The sequence below is a fragment of the Phocoena phocoena genome, chromosome 18 (genome assembly GCF_963924675.1).
Source record: "Phocoena phocoena chromosome 18, mPhoPho1.1, whole genome shotgun sequence".
Classification (NCBI taxonomy): Eukaryota; Metazoa; Chordata; class Mammalia; order Artiodactyla; family Phocoenidae; genus Phocoena; species Phocoena phocoena.
Genome location: NC_089236.1, coordinates 23550505 through 23566794, shown reverse-complemented (window position 1 = coordinate 23566794; position 16290 = coordinate 23550505). Strand labels below are relative to the sequence as shown.

General features: G+C 38.2%; 1 protein-coding gene across 1 annotated transcript in view; it reads left to right on the top strand.

Annotated features, from left to right (window-relative positions):
- Positions 1–14059, top strand: part of DNAJC15 (DnaJ heat shock protein family (Hsp40) member C15) — a 62357-nt gene extending 48298 nt beyond the window's left edge. Inside the window, exon 6 of the mRNA XM_065896211.1 lies at positions 13829–14059. Within this exon, the coding sequence (XP_065752283.1) occupies positions 13829–13899 (71 nt within the window). The 3' untranslated portion in view covers positions 13900–14059. The remainder of the gene's footprint in view (positions 1–13828) is intronic.
- Positions 14060–16290: the final 2231 nt, after the last annotated feature.

The following is a 16290-nucleotide window of genomic DNA, read 5'->3' as shown; positions in this document are numbered from 1 at the left end:
TTCAAACATTTAGAAAAAGGAAGAGATGATCACTAAGAGTCAACATGGAATTACTAAGAAAAAGTAATGCCTAATTAGCTCAATTTCCTTTTTTGATAGATGTACTAGACTATTATTTGTTTTAGAGGGCTCATCTTTCATTTCCCTTCATTTCAACATTTTAATTAGATTTAAGACTTTGTATAAGATAATTTCGTTTTTCTCACATATTAATTTTCCTTGATAAGTGGTGAGATGTTTAAAAGTAAAGAACATGGCTTATTTATCTTTAGAACCTATGTGTTTGACATTTAATAAATTCTGATTTTTTCATGAGTGAATGAATAAGCAAATCAATAAAAAGAAGGCATACAAATCAAATGTACAGGTAAAATAGTGTTGTGAAAATGAATATATAATGATCATATCAAAATTTTAAAAGACTTATTAGCTTGATGTGAAATGACCTGAAACTATTCTTTTTATTCATTCAGAAATTATTTATTCAACTTCTACAAGGTGTCAGAACATTGTGCTAATAAATCTTGGGATTTAAACTGTAAAGCAGAGCGGGGTTTCCCTGGTGGTGCAGTGGTTAAGAATCTGCCTGCCAGTTCAGGGGTCACAGGTTCGAGCCCTGGCCCGGGGAGATCCCACATGCTGTGGAGCAACTAAGCTCGTGTGCCACAACTACTGAGCCTGCGCTCTAGAGCCCATGAGCCACAACTACTGAGCCTGTGTGCCACAACTGCTGAAGCCCACACGCCTAGAGCCCGTGCTCCTCAACAAGAGAAGCCACCGCAATGAGAAGCCTGCGCACCACAATGAAAACCCAATACAGCCAAAAATAAATAAAAATAAAATAAATAAAATTTTAAAAACCCCAAAAACTGTAAAACAGGGCAACTAAATCCTTGTCCTCGTGGAACATACATTCTAGTGGAGGGACAGACAAAAAACAATTAAACCTATTTCAAATTGCAATAAGTGCAATAAAGGGCACAATGGCCTGAGATTATAGAATATGGGAAAGAGGCAACTTTACATGGGATGATTGGGGAGGCCTCTCTGAGGAGCTCTAAGGGATGAAAAGAAGCTAGCCATGTGAAGAGTGGTTGGAAAGTTAAGGAACTAGCATGTTCCTAGGAGGAAAGAACTTATTGTGCTTAAGGGAGAAAACTAGTGTGATAGGGGTGTAATAAGCAAGGGGAGAAGCTGCATGAGATGAAGTGGTGCCCAGAGTTTGAAAACAGTATGCTTTATGGTAGTGAAACACTATAGGTTTTGTATAATATTAATATTCCGTAAGATGTCACAGAAAAACCCGAACGACCTAATATTTGGGTCGTTTTTGGCCAACCCAATATTTGAACTTTATTCTAAATAGAGTGGGAAGTTACTCTCAGGTTTTAAGCAGTAGAGTGATGTAATTTGATTTCCTTTTTTTAAAGAGATTATGTTTCTCCTCAATCTCTTATTTTTAGGTTCTCTTTGTATTGAAGTAGAAAATACAGGCAGCAAAGTTCACATCATAATATATATCTAAATAAATTTTTACAAACATACTCATATAAACAGCCGCCAGATCAAGGACGAAAACATCACCATACCCCTGAAAAGTGTGGGGTACTTTCAAGACCCCTTTCAGTCTACCGCAGCCTTAAAAGGAGCCACTATCTTGATGTATATATCGCAGGTTAGCTTCGTCTCTTGAATGTCGAGTCATTTGCATCTGGCTGCTTTGGGTCAACATTATCTTTGTGCGATTCATCCATATTGTAATGTGGAGCAGTCATTTGTTCATTCTCATTGATGTATAGCAGCCTTAGCAAGGCGTGCACTGTGGACCCCCAGGGGTTCCTAATACTCCTCTAGGAACTTATTTTCTCCCTTTTCAGGCCTTCTTTGGGTATACAAGGTAATTATTTTTTTGAATGCCATGTATTTTGTATGAAAGCAACAGTTTTCAGACTTTTTCGTCTCAGACCAAAAGGTGTGTCAGTGGAAATGATCAACTAGAGAAATCAATGAATTAGAAGAGATTAAATTTAAATTCAACAGGGATAAATGTAATGTTCTTTTAGGTCCCCAAAATCAATTGTGTAAATATAGGGCAGAGACTTGGCAGTGTTACACATGAAAAAGAGCCATGGGGGTATATTTGATCTTAAAGGCTATAAGATTCAATGGTGTAAAAGCCACTAGAAGTAAGCCAGTGCATTCTTAAGCTGCATTAAAGGGCACACAGTATCTGTATTATGAGACTGAATATTACCACAATCTTCTGTACTTGGCACTCACTTTTTCAACTAATATTTATTACCCAGCTATACTGAGCTGAAGTTAGATCTTGTCCAGAATTTTGTGTCCCTTTCTGGATGCTAGGTTTTGGAAGACATGGACAAACTAAGTAGTATTCAGAGGAAACCAAACAGGATGTTGAGAAGCTGGAAGCAGTGTCATATGAGCAGTCATTCATTCATTCAACAAAATATAGCAGAAGTAACACTGTATGAATTCTGAGTCTAGGCCTCAAGAAGCTTTGCAGCTTCAGCCGTTACCCTCTTAGAACCTGGAGACTACCATGTGAAGAAGACCAGGTTGGTCTATGCCTCCTGAAGGATAAAAGACCAAGTTGAGAGTAAGGACTAGCCATCCCAGGTGAAGTCCCAGTGAGGCCACCCTGTACCATCCAGCCCTGGCTCCCCTGACCCAGCTTAGGAGAACTGTCCAGCTAATCCATGGAATAGTGAGGGAAAAAAAACATTGTTGTTGTTAACCACTAAGTTTTGGGAGTAGTTAGGCAGAAAAGGCTAGTATGAAAAACGTCACATGATAATAAGAGCTTTTAGAAAAATTAAGCAGAGTGGGGGAGGGGTAGAGATCAGCAGCTGGAGAGGAGGCAGTTGCAGTATTACTTATATCATCTTAAAATTCTCTGTAAGGGAATAATATTTGAGCAAAGACCTGAGGGAGTAGGAAGTCATGCAAAAATCTTAAGAGTATTTTAGGCAGAAGGAACATCAAGTGCAAAGGTCTTGGAATGAGAACATACTGTGTATTTCTGGAATTGTAAGGATATTGGCTAGAGTGTAGTGAGAAGGAGAAAAGTGGTAGGAAATATGATTGGAGAGAACATCCAGGGCCAGATGATGACGTAGCTGGAGAGCTAATGCTAAGAACTTTGGCTTTTACCTTCAAGTGTAATGGGAATGATATGATATCTGATTTACAATATGAGAAAGTCTGCTTTGGCAGCTATGGAGAAAAGATAGCTATAGGATGTCAAGAGTGGAAGCAAGGAAGTTAGTAGAGAAAATTGTTACCAAAGAAAGAATGATATTGATTTACACTATGGGTTTTGTAACAAAGGAGGTAAAGAATGGTCCAGTTCAGGATATATTTTGAAGATAAAGCCAACAAAGCTCATGGATTGGAGGTAGTAAAAATGAAGAAGGGTAACTCCTAGGTTTTTGGGTGAAGCAATAATGAATAAGAAACCTTGCTATCGTGAGAAAATTGGAGGACTTCTATGCAATATCTAATACTTAAAATGTTGCATGAATATGTGAAGTCTCTTCTGTGCCTTTATGGAGGCAGAATTATGTTCACTTAGAAGAAACTATGAGCAGTGAAGATTGGACCTCTATAAGGAAGACTGTGCTTGTAGTTGGAGCTATCCTAGTTCCCCTTCATGAGATATCAGTCAACTAGTAATTACAAGTACCTACTGGGAGCTAGGTACTGTTCTAGGCACTGGAGCTACAGCAGTGGAAAAACTGATGTTCAAGCAAAGCAGTAAAGGTAATCTGAGATTGAAAACTGTTGGAGGACAGTTTGTTGGTGATGTAATAGGTGTTCATGTATTGTGTAACAGGTAAGAACCCTTTAAGATTCTTCCAACCCTAGGTTTCTGTGATTCTCTATAAGGATCTGATAAACTTAATCAGACTCAAAGTATCCTTCAGAGCCTTCTGTCTGTTGTTTTAAAATAGCTATATTGAGATACAATTCATGTACCATATGATTCATCCATTTAAAGTGTACAATTCCGTAGTTTTTGGTATATTTACAGATGTGTACCACCTTTACCACAGTCAATTTTAGAACATTTTCATCACCTCAGAAGGAAACTCTATCATCCTTTAGCTCTACCCGCACCCCATCTCCCAATCCTCAGTTCTGTTCCGTTGATCTGTATGTTTGTCTTCGGTGCCAGTACCACACTGTCTTGATAACCTTTACCTTGTAATAAGTTTTATTTTATTTTATTTTATTTTTTACGGTCCGCGGGCCTCTCACTGTTGTGGCCTCTCCCGTAGTGGAGCACAGGCTCCAGATGCGCAGGCTCAGCGGCCATGGCTCACGGGCCCAGCCGCTCCGCGGCATGTGGGATCTTCCCGGACCGGGGCACGGACCCATGTCCCCTGCATTGGCAGGCGGACTCTCAACCACTGCGCCACCAGGGAAGCCCCAAGTCTTTAAATTTTTGAAGTGTGACTCCTCTTACTTTATTCTTTTTTATAGGATTGTTTTGGCTATTCTGGGTCCCTTGCAATTTCATGTGAATTTTAGAATCAGCTTGTCAGTTTTTACAAACAAGTCAACTGGAATTCTCATAGAGATTGTGCTGAATCTGTAAGTCAGCTTAGGGAGTATTGCCATCTTAACGTTAAACCTACTGATCCATGGACGTGGAATGTTTTTCCATTTATTTAGATCTTCTTTAATTTCTTTCACCAATATTTTGTAGTTCTAAAGTGTTTTATTCTTTTTGATACTGTTGTGAATAGAATTATTTTCCTTTTTTTATTATATTTTATTTATTTATTTATTTTTGGCTGCATTGGGTCTTCGTTGTTGCACGCGGGCTTTCTCTAGTTGTACCGAGTGGGGGCTACTCTCTGTTGTGGTGCTCGGGCTTCTCATTGTGGTGGCTTCTCTTGTTGCGGAGCATGGGCTCTAGGCACGCGGGCTTCAGTAGTTGTGGCTCTCAGGCTCAGTAGTTGTGGCCTGAGGGCTGTAGAGCGCCAGCTCAGTAGTTGTGGCTCGTGGGCTCTAGAGTGCGGGCTCATTAGTTGTGGCTCACGGGCTTAGTTGCTCCGTGGCATGTAGGATCTTCCCAGACCAGGGCTCGAACCCAGTCCCCTGCACTGGCAGGTGGATTCTAAACCTCTGGGCCACCAAGGAAGTCCCTAGAATTATTTTCTTAATTTCAGTTTTGAATTATTCATTGTGAATGTATAGGAATATCATTGATTTTTATATATTGATCTTATATCCTTCAACCTTGCTGAACTTGTTTATTCCAGTAGTTTTTTTGGTAAGTTCATTAGGGTTTTCTATATGTAAAACTATGTCATCTATGAATAGAGTTTGTTTTACTTCTTCCTTTCCAATCTGGATACAATTTATTTCTTTTCCTTACCTAATTTCCCTGAATAGAAGCTCAGTACAATGTTGAGAAGAAGTTGTAAGCAGGGACATTCTTGTCTTGGTTCTGATCTTATGGAAAAGCACCCAATCTTTCCCCCATTAAGTGGGGTATTAGCTGTGGGTTTTTCATAGATGCCCTTTGTCAGGTTAAGAAGTTACTTTCTAAGTTTGTTGAGTGTTTTTGTCAAATGCTTTTTCTGCACATATTCAGGTTATTATGTGATTTTTGTTTTTTGCTTTTTATTCTGTTGATGTAGTGGGTTACATTAATTGATTTTCGGCTGTTAAACCAATCTTTCATCCCTGGGATAAATCCCACTTGGTCATGGTGTACAAAATTTTTTTAGTATGTTGCTAGATTCAGTTTGCTAGTATTTTGTTGAGTTTTTTGCATTCACATTCATAAGAAATATTGATCTATAGTTTTCTTGTGATGTCTTTGTTTGGTTTGTTATCAAGATAATATGGGCCTTGTAAAATGAGTTAGGAAGCATTCCCTCCCCTTCTATAAACCATCTAGACCTGGGTTTTCTTTGCATAGTTTTTTGATTACTGATTCAGTCTCTTCACTTGTAATAGATCTATTCAGATTGTCCATTTTTTCTTGAGACGGTTTCAGTAATTTGTGTCTTTTGAGGAATTTTGTCTAATTTTATATATGTTTTCTAATATGTTGAAATAGTTATTTATAGTACTCCTTTATAATTATTTTTATTTCTGCAAGGTATGATAGTAATGTCCTCTCTTTGATTTCTGATTCTAGTAATTTGAATCTGTTTTCTTTTTTTCTTGGTCAGACAAGCTAGAGGTTTGTTTTGCTGATCAACAAGCTAAGGACTTCTTTTCAAAGAACCATCTTTTGGGCTGGTTGATTTTCCCTGTTGTTTTTCTGTTCTCTCTTTCATGAATTTTTGTTTTAATTTTTACTATTTCCTTTCTTCTTCCTGCTTTAGGTTTAGTTTGCTCTTCTCTTTCCAGTGTCTTAAGGTTGAAGTTTAGGTTATTGATTTGAGAGCTTTTTTTCTTTTCTTTTTTATTTAATTTAATTTATTCATTCATTTATTCATTCATTTATTTTGGCTGAGTCGGGTCTTAGTTGAGGTAGGCAGGATCTTCGTTGCGGCATGTGGGGTCTTTTGTTGTGGTGCGCAGGCTCTTCATTGCAGCACATGGGCTTCTCTCTAGTTGTGGCATTTGGGTTTTCTCTCTCTAGTTGTGGTGCACAGGCTCCAGGGCTCATGGGCTCTGTAGTTGTGGTGCGCGGGCTCCAGAGCACGTGGGCTCTAGTTTTGCAGCGCGAGAGCTCAGTAGTTGTGGCATGCAGCTTAGCTGCCCTGTGGCATGTGGGAACCTAGTTCCCGGACCAGGGATCAAACTCACATCCCCTGCATCAGAAGGCAGATTCTTTGCCACTGGACTACCAGGGAAGTCCCTAGATCTTTTTTCTTTTTTAACCCAGGAACTTAAAACTATAATTGCTCTCTAAGCACTACTTAAGCTATGGCCTGTAAGTATTTCCCAAATTTGTCCCTGCTATTGATTTCTAATTTCATTCAATTGTGGTTGGAGAACATAATGTATTGTTTCTATCCTTTTAATTTATTGAGGTTTGTTTTATGGTCTATCATATGGTTTCTCCTAGAAAATGTTCCATGTGCACTTGAGAAGAATGTATATTCTGTTGTTGGGTGGAGTGTTCTGTAGATATCTGTTAGGTCTAGTTGGTTTTAAGTGTTGTCCAAGTCTTCTACTTCCTTGTTGATCTTCTGTCTAGTTCTATCCATTATTGAAAGTGGGGCATTAATTCTTATTGTTGAATTGTCTGTTTCTCTGTTCATTTTTCTTAGTTTTCGTTTCATATATTTTGGTGCTCTGTTGTTAAGAGCATATATATTTATAGGAACACTTTTTTGTTTTAAACTCTATTTTGTCTCATGAGTATAGCCATTCTAGTTTGTCTGTGGTTGGTGTTTCATGATACCTCTTTTTCCATCCTTTTACTTTCCATCTATTTGTGTTTTTGAATCTAAAGTCTGTCTCCTGTAAACAGCCTTTAGTTGGATCATGTTTTTTTAATCCAACCTGACAACCTAATGACAGATTGGATTGTTTATTCCGTTCACATGTAATTTTATTATTGATATAGTTGGATTTATGTCTGCATTTGCTTTTTAAAAAATATTTATTTATTTGCTACATTGGGTCTTTGTTGCTGTGTGTGGGCTTTCTCTAGTTGCAGTGAGCAGGGGCTACTCTTCATTGCGATGTGTGGGCTTCTCATTGCGGTGGCTTCTCTTGTTGCGGAGCATGGGCTCTAGGTGCATGGGCTTCGGTAGCTGTGGTGAGTGAGCTTAGTAGTTGTGGCACACAGGCTGTAGAGTGCAGGCTCAGTAGTTGTGGTTCACGGGCTTAGTTGCCCTGCGGCATGTGGGATCTTCCCAGACCAGGGCTTGAACCTGTGTCCCCTGCATTGGCAGGCAGATTCTTAACCACTGTGCCACCAGGGAAGTCCCTGCATTTGCTTTTTGTTTTCAATGTCATGTCTTTTTTACCCCTCTGTTAGTCTTCCTTTATTGCTTTCTTTTGCACTGAATATTTTCTAATGTAGTATTTTGATTTTATTATTTCATTATTCTTGAGGGTTTTTAAAAGTGATTGCTCTAGGGTTTACCATATACATCTTAATTTCTCAGAATCAGCTTCAGATTTATACTAGCTTAATTCTTATAATATATATGGAAATATTACTTCTATATAGCTCTATTCCCATTTTCCCCCTTTTGTGGTATTATTGTTATACACATAACATCTACTAATGTTACAAGCTGAACAGTACATTGTTAGAATCATTACTGTCTGCTGTTATTTTCTTAATCTATAACAGCTTTGCTCCTATACACCTTTGTGCTGTTACTAGCATGTATGTTATGCATGTATTATATTTCTGTGTTACAGACCAAACAGTGCATTTTATGCATATTTTTTTACAGTTACCTTTTCAATCAGTTAAGAGAAGAAAGCAAAATAGGCATTTATATTGTCTTTTATAATTACACAGTTACATTTACTAGTGCTCTTTGTATATGTAAATTCAGATTACCATCTGAGGTCACTTTCTTTCAGCCTAAATAATTTCCTTTAGTATTTCTTCTAAAGTGGATCGGTTAACAGTAAATTCTTTCAGTTTTTGATTATCTAGGATAGTGTTTATTTCACCTTCATTTCTGAATAACAGCTTTGCTGAATGTATAGCATTCTTGGTCAACAGTTTTCTCTTTGAGGACTTTATGTTATACCACTGCCTTCCTGGCCTCCATTGTTTTTCTGCTAAGTTAGCTTTTTATGTTATTGGGTTCCTTTATAAGTGTCACACTGTCTTTCTCTTGCTACTGTTAAAAGATAAACTGAGTCATATTAAAAATTTTAAGAGTTCGTTTGAGCAAAAATTGATTTGAATTGGGCAGCACCAGTCCGAAAGTGGTTAGGAGCCCTCTAGTGGAAAGATTTTTATAGAGGAGAGGCCAAATCAAACCAAGAAAATTATTTGATTGGCTGTAGCGTAAGCATTTGCTTTACTTGGAAAAGTCTAGTTGGCTGTTTGTGATTAGTTGTACTCAGGTTTTAGTTTCTTAATGTGGAGAGATTTATAGCCTTAGGTTTTAATTTGATTATGTAGTCTACTAAGGCATTAAAGCCACCTCAGTCTAATGGCCTCATTTTTTAATTAATTTAATGCTACCTTCCATATTTTCTCCTTGTCTTTGACTTTTAACATGTTTTAATGATGTGTGTTTTAGGCCTTATTAAATTTATCCTACTTGGAGTTTGTTGAGCTTCTTGGATGTGTAGGTTATTGTTTTTCAATAAACTTGGGAAATTTTTAGCCAGTATATCTTTAAAGATTGTTTTTTCTCCTTTCCTCTCCTGGTACTCCCATTTCATGTACTTTTATGGATTTTATGATGTCCCACATTTCTCTGAGGCTCTGGTTTTTTCTCCTTCTTTCCTTTTTCTCTCTGATCTTCAGTTTGCATAATCGCAATCATTGTATCTTCAAGTTTGCTCATTCTGTCTTATGCCAGTTCAAATCTACTCTTGAGCCCCTCTAGTGATTTTTTTTTTAATTTTAGTTCTGTGAATGTATAATGACTACTTTGGAAACTTTTTCCATAAATCCAGAATTTGGTCCCTCTCAGAGATAGTTTCTGTTGCTACTTTTTTCATGATGTGTGTATGGGTCATACTGTCATACTTGCCTGTTCCTTTACATGCCCTGAAATATTTTGTTGGAAACTGAATATTTTAGATTATGTATTATAGCAGCTCTGGGTATTGGTTTGCCACCCCCCACCCCCCAGGCTAGCTTGTTATTATTATTTGTTTATTAACTGGCTGGATGGTTTTAGTGAAGTAGCCAGCTTGCCTATCCTGGTGTGAAACCACCATGCCTTGTGGGCTGGGAAAAGAGCTGTTGAGGTCCCAGTATTTATTCTAAGGGAGCCATGTCCACGGTAGAGCCTCTGTTCCACTTTCCTGTGACCGAGGCTCAGCACCAGGCAACTGCGAGTAGGAAGAGAAATACGAAGGTCCGTCCTGCTCCTCCCAGAAAGAAAGCCCTCTGTCCAGGAGCTGGAGAGAGATGGAGGCCTGTGTTCCTTTTAGAGCAGTCCAGCATGGAGTCTCTGCCTTGCTGAGCTGGGAGGGGAATAGGAGGGAGCCGTTTACCACAGATTCCTACTGACTTCTCATAGATCTTCTCTAGTAGATTTTTCTTTTTTCTTTTTGTTTTTAAGATCGTTTCTAGAGGTTACAAATGGTTGGGGGTTATTATATAGTTTTCACCAGTTTCACTGGGGAGCAGATCACTGGAACTTATCTGAAGTTCAGAGACGTCAGTCTCCTATGTGCTTCAATGTGATTTTAACATCTTTCTTTAAAGAAGGGTGGGTGGCTTTTAAGAACCCTTCAAATCAGCAGATGGCAATACTTCTTACTTCTGTCTTACAGATTTGGGATGTAGACATTCATAAGTTTTAACGAGAGTTAAGGAATATATGGATCTGCATAAGGAAGACCCAAGGAAAAAAGGAACTTATATATTCTTAATCCTCACATTGGTGTACTTTCTGTGAAACTCACATTAGTAATAAATTATACAGGCATACCTCAAAGATACTAGGTTCAGTTCCAGACCACTCCAATAAAGCAAATATTGCAATAAAGCTAGTCACACGTATATTTTGGTTTCCCAGTACATACAAAAGTTATGTTTACACTATACTGTTGTTTGTTAAGTGTGAAATAGCATTATATTTAAAAAACAATGTATGTTCATACCATAATTAAAAAATAAACCTGTTGTAAAAATGGCACTGATACAACTTACTTGACACAGTATTGCTGCAAACCTTCAATTGTAAAAGACTCTATCTACAAAGTGCAATAAAACAAAGCATGAGAAAACAAGGTATGCCTGTACCTAACTTTGTAACAATTGTTAGTTGTAGAATATTTGCTTATTTTCTCTTGTGCTGGTTAGGATTGTTTTACCCAGGTGTTTTGCAGGTATTTATTTTTAAAGCACCCACTCATAACACACTTGTTTATCCTGTTTTCTGTCTCTCTGGAGTGATTTTACTTTTCTGAAACTGGTACTTGATGCAAGAAAGTAAGGGAATAGTGATTCACCACTTCCTTCTCCCCATCAAGGACACGTCTCCACTCCCTTCTGTGTACTCAGAGCTGTGCTGATAATACAGAGAGATCTAAGACATGATTGCTCTTCAACGTATTTATTATGTAATGAGTACATAGACATATACTTTAAAAGTAAACCACAAGGCATGATTTCAATCTTCCTAAGAAGGAAGAGGACCTGGGATGGGGTTACCGGCTTGAAGAAAGTAGAAAAGGTTTATAACAACCAAATGTTTAACATGGTAGGAATTTAATAAGCAAAGAAGTTTGTAAAGAGAGTGAGAGACAGTGTGGTGTGGGATTCCTGGGAATCCTGACTCCACCTCATTTTGACTCTGTGGCTAGTGTTGGGCAAGTAGCTAAACTTTTTTGTGATTCAGTTTTCTTTATGTAATGAAAATAAGAATTGAGCAACTACGAAGGGTAGTTGGAGGAACCAAATGAAATACTATATTAGAATAATGCCTAGTTACTATGCTCATCACAGTGGTTTTGATCGTGGGCTTGCTGAGCCCCAGTTATTTTTGGACAGTATGAATTGATAGTGTCATCAAACTTCGTTGAGGTCAATGTATATCCAGTGTTAGTTTTTCGATAAATTTTTTTAATTAATTTATTATTTTTTTATTTTTGGCTACGTTGGGTCTTCGTTGCTATGTGCTGGCTTTCTCTAGTTGCAGTGAGCGAGGGCTACTCTTCGTTGTGGTGCGGTGGCTTCTCTTGCTGCGGAGCACAGGCTCTAGGCGCGTGGGCTTCAATAGTTGTGGCAGGTGGGCTCAGTAGTTGTGGCTCGTGGGCTCTAGAGCACAGGCTTCAGTAGTTGTGGCATACAGGCTCTAGAGCACAGGCTCAGTAATTGTGGCTCACAGGCCCAGTTGCTCCACGGCATGTGGGCTTTTCCCAGACCAGGGCTCGAACCAGTGTCCCCTGCATTGGCAGGCAGATTCTCAACTACTGCGCCACCAGGGAAGCCCAGAGGGTGAGTATTCTAATTAAATGGAATCCAGATGATTCCCCCAAGAAACCTGAGCAGGATCGAAAGATTCAAGACTGTATTGTTTCCATTAAATAAAGGATATGTATCCTATATATTTTATATTAGTCAGGATTCAGTGCCAGAAACCAGAGATTTTAAGCAGGAGAGCATTTAGTGCAGGGAATGAATGGTTACAAATTGTTGGAAGGTCTAAAGGAGTACATTTTAGACTTGGCTTACAAGAATGGCTCCCCTAGTAATTACAGAACTGCTGTCAGGAGAGCTACTCATTGACTACCTCATGGACTGCCACTAGAACTGTAAGGAAAGCACAGCTGAGGCCATCACTACACCATGATTTCACTTGCTAGCAGCAGTAACAAAGAGGCCCAGCAAGAAAACCTTTCTCTTTAGCCTTTCAAATCTCACAAGACTGCCTCTCATTGATAGATCCTAATTTGAATCAAACACTACTTGAAGAGAATATAGGAATCGTAGTTTTAGGCTTAGGGCCTTTTCCAAGTTTTAGGAAGGTAGAATGAGTGCCGAACCCAAAGTTTCTGCCATGCACATAATTGAGAAGTCCAGTGTCCCCCTCATTAAAAGAGGGTGAAGGGTAATTCAGTGTTATTCTGAATAAACTGTCAATTTTTTTCCTCTAACATTGCCATCAATAAATATAATGTTTAATGAGACTTTCGATCTTCCATGCCTTTGATTTTTTTTCTTTCTGCTAAATGAGCATGTTATGGCCAGTGATTTAAATATCCAGAATTCATATCAATCAATTAAAGGTTATGTTTGAGTTCAATTAATATTTCGGTAGTTGTTGAGGATATACAGGATGCCTGGCATTACATTGGTAACTCTCAAAATTTAACCAGCTTGTTACCAAGATTGACATTACCTAATTCTGAGATCATTTTCAAAGATAATCCTGACGTCAGTTTATTTCAGAGTCAAGTGCATATGGAAACTTGCATCAATTTCATTTGTAATTCTTATTGTATATTCAAGGGCACTCTGTGATGTAATCCGTAAGTGTTTATAGTGATTCAGATCTTGATGTGAAAATGTCAGTGATATCTTCAAGGGTAAAAAACTAAATATAGCTCCTTCAGCATTGCCCTTATGCTGTTCTGTTTCCCCGCTTTCTTCCCCCCCACCGCCTTTTTTTTTTTCTTTTTCCTTTTTAAAGTGGGTGGTATGATATCAGTAAAAGGCCTGGATAAAGTCAGGACAATATACACACCAGTGCTATCTAGATGTTTTTGGTTTGTTGTGAGCTACTGAGGTCTTATGATGTTTTCAACAGCTATAGATCATTTGTACTCAAGGGGAGAAAAAAAATAAAAACAAACACAAAGGGACTGGTGAACTGTAATATGATTGTTAGTTCTAGTGTTAAGCAGTGAGAGTGCTCGGGGCTAGAAGTTAGAAGGCGTATGGTGCTTAAATAGCTTTAACGTGACAGTTCTGGGGCCAGTATTTTTGTATGTGAAAAAGCGTCTGTTTGTGATTTATAATGATTCTGAATTTGAAATTCACCTCAGTTTTCCTCTTGCTCTTTGCATTAGCAGTAATTCATTGTGAAGAACTCTAAAAAAGAACTGACAATTTTATTTTAGGGCACAGTGACTCTAAGTCTGTACTCCATAAGTATTATATTTCACTTGAGACTTTAAAAACTGTCAATAATGAAGTGTGTTTTAATCCATTTACTTTTCTTTGTCCTCTCAGGTGGATCTCCTTACTTAGCAACCAAAATTAATGAAGCAAAAGACTTGCTAGAAGCAGCCACCAAACATTGATTGATGCTCAAGGACCACTCTGAAGGAGAAAAAGGGGGACCTTATAAAAAATGTCCTGCAAGTTAATATAAATCATGACCTTCATAATTTTCATACATGTAGTGACCACAATCATTTCTTCCACTACTAAGCTATATAATAATAAAACATGAACAGTCCATCTTTGTTTTATCTTTCAGAGGAACACGTTAAAATTCAATCACTGATCTTTCCCCCTTACTTTCTTCCTCTCTCTGATAGTCATACATTTTAAGACTTCTGTTAGTTCCGAATTCCTCCCACCCCACCCCCACTAACCCCCCATACAAGTATAATCATCGGTAATATAATTGGAATTTGTGAGCGATGGGTAGAAAGTTTCTTGCTGCTTATATTTATGTTGTCCCTTGTTTCCTCAGAGGAATTTAGTACTCTGCCTATGTAAGGTGCTTTAAATATTTTGAGACGAAACACTGACTGCCATCCCAGGGAAGTGATTTGAAAGTTGATTGAATTTACTAAATGGTGTTTTGTAAAGCAGTGGTTAGGCAAGAACTCTGCTCTCCCTGAGACCCTAGAGCTGAAGCATGAGAACTTGGAGAGCAACTAAAATGATTGAAGGTTTACAAAATGAGCCCTGTGAGGAAAGCCTGAAAAGAGCTGGGAGAAGTCTGAGGGATTTGTATTTAATTATAGTCTTCTGGTACTGTATATTTATTCAATTATTCATTCTACAAATATTTATTAACCACCTGTAACGTGTGAGGCACTGTAAGGTTCCTTGAGAGTTACAGGTGTGAACCAGTCATGGATCGTGACCCAAAGGGACTTACAGTTAGGGAAAAGATAAACCACACAAATACTATTTGGGAGGCAGTGCTAAAGAAGTTCAAAAAAAGAAAACAATATTTTAAATTGAGCATCAGGGGGAGCGTCATAGAATCACAAGTAGCATAGACCTTGGCTTTAAAAACAATGAGATATACCATATGATTGGTGACTCTTTTGTTTCCCCTGAGATCAGTCACAATTAGCAGAAATGGGATGTATTAGTTAGTTTGATTAGAGTGCAGGGTTTCTCCAAAGCAGGGGATGAACACATGGTCTGGAACTCCTGGCCCTGAAATGTACAGCGTGTTAAATTATTTTCTCAAAACAGCCCCTGGTCATCATCACTTTACTATTCTAAAAGTGAGAAAAGAGACTCAGAGGCAGAATACCAGCATTATTTTCTAGTACTCCTTCACAACCCTGGGTTCATCCCAGATAAGCTGAACTATTGTATTTCATCTATCTTAAAATGCTTTCTTAATATTCTGGACATATTTTTCAATTTATCACATCCTGTAGTGGGGGAGTTTTCTTTTTCTTTTTTTTTTCTTAACATCTTTACTGGAGTATAATTGCTTTACAGTGGTGTGTTAGTTTCTCTGTATAACAAAGTGAATCAGCTATACATATATCCCCATATCTCCTCCCTCTTGCATCTGCCTCTCTCCCACCCACCCTGTGCCTGTGGTCACAAAGCACCGAGCTGATCTCCCTGTGCTATGTGGCTGCTTCCCACTAGCTATCTATTTTACATCTGGTAGTGTATGTATGTCCATGCCACTCTCTCTCTGTGTCCCAGCTTACCCTTCCCTCTCCCCGTGTCCTCAAGTCCATTCTCTATGTCTGCGTGTTTATTCCTGTCCTGCCTCTAGGTTCTTCAAAACCATTTCTTTCTTTTTTTCTTTTTTTTTAGATTCCATATATATGTGTTAGCATACAGTATTTGTTTTTCCCTTTCTGACTTACTTCGCTCTGTATGACAGACTCTAGGTCCATCCACCTCAGTATAATAATTCCATTTTGGTTTTTTTTATGTCTGAGTAATATTCCATTGTATATATGTGCCACATCTTCTTTATGTATTCATCTGTCGATGGACACTTAGGTTGTTTCCATGTCCTGGCTATTGTAAATAGAACTGCAATGAACATTTTGGTACATGACTCTTTTTGAATTATGGTTTTCTCACGGTATATGCCCAGTAGTGGGATTGCTGGGTCGTATGGTAGTTCTATTTTTAGTTTTTTAAGGAACCTCCATAGTGGCTGTATCAATTTACATTCCCACCAACAGTGCAAGAGGGTCCTCTATTCTCCACACCCTGTCCAGCATTTATTATTTGTAGATCTTTTGATGGCCATTCTGACTGGTGTGAGGTGATACTCATTGTAGTTTTGATTTGCATTTCTCTAATGATTAGTGATGTTGCGCATCCTTTCATGTGTTTGTTAGCAATCTGTATATCTTCTTTGGAGCAATGTCTGTTTAGGTCTTCTGCCCATTTTTGGATTGGATTGTTTGGTTTTTTTTGATATTGAGCTGCATGAGCTGCTTCTATATTTTGGAGATTAATCCTTTGTC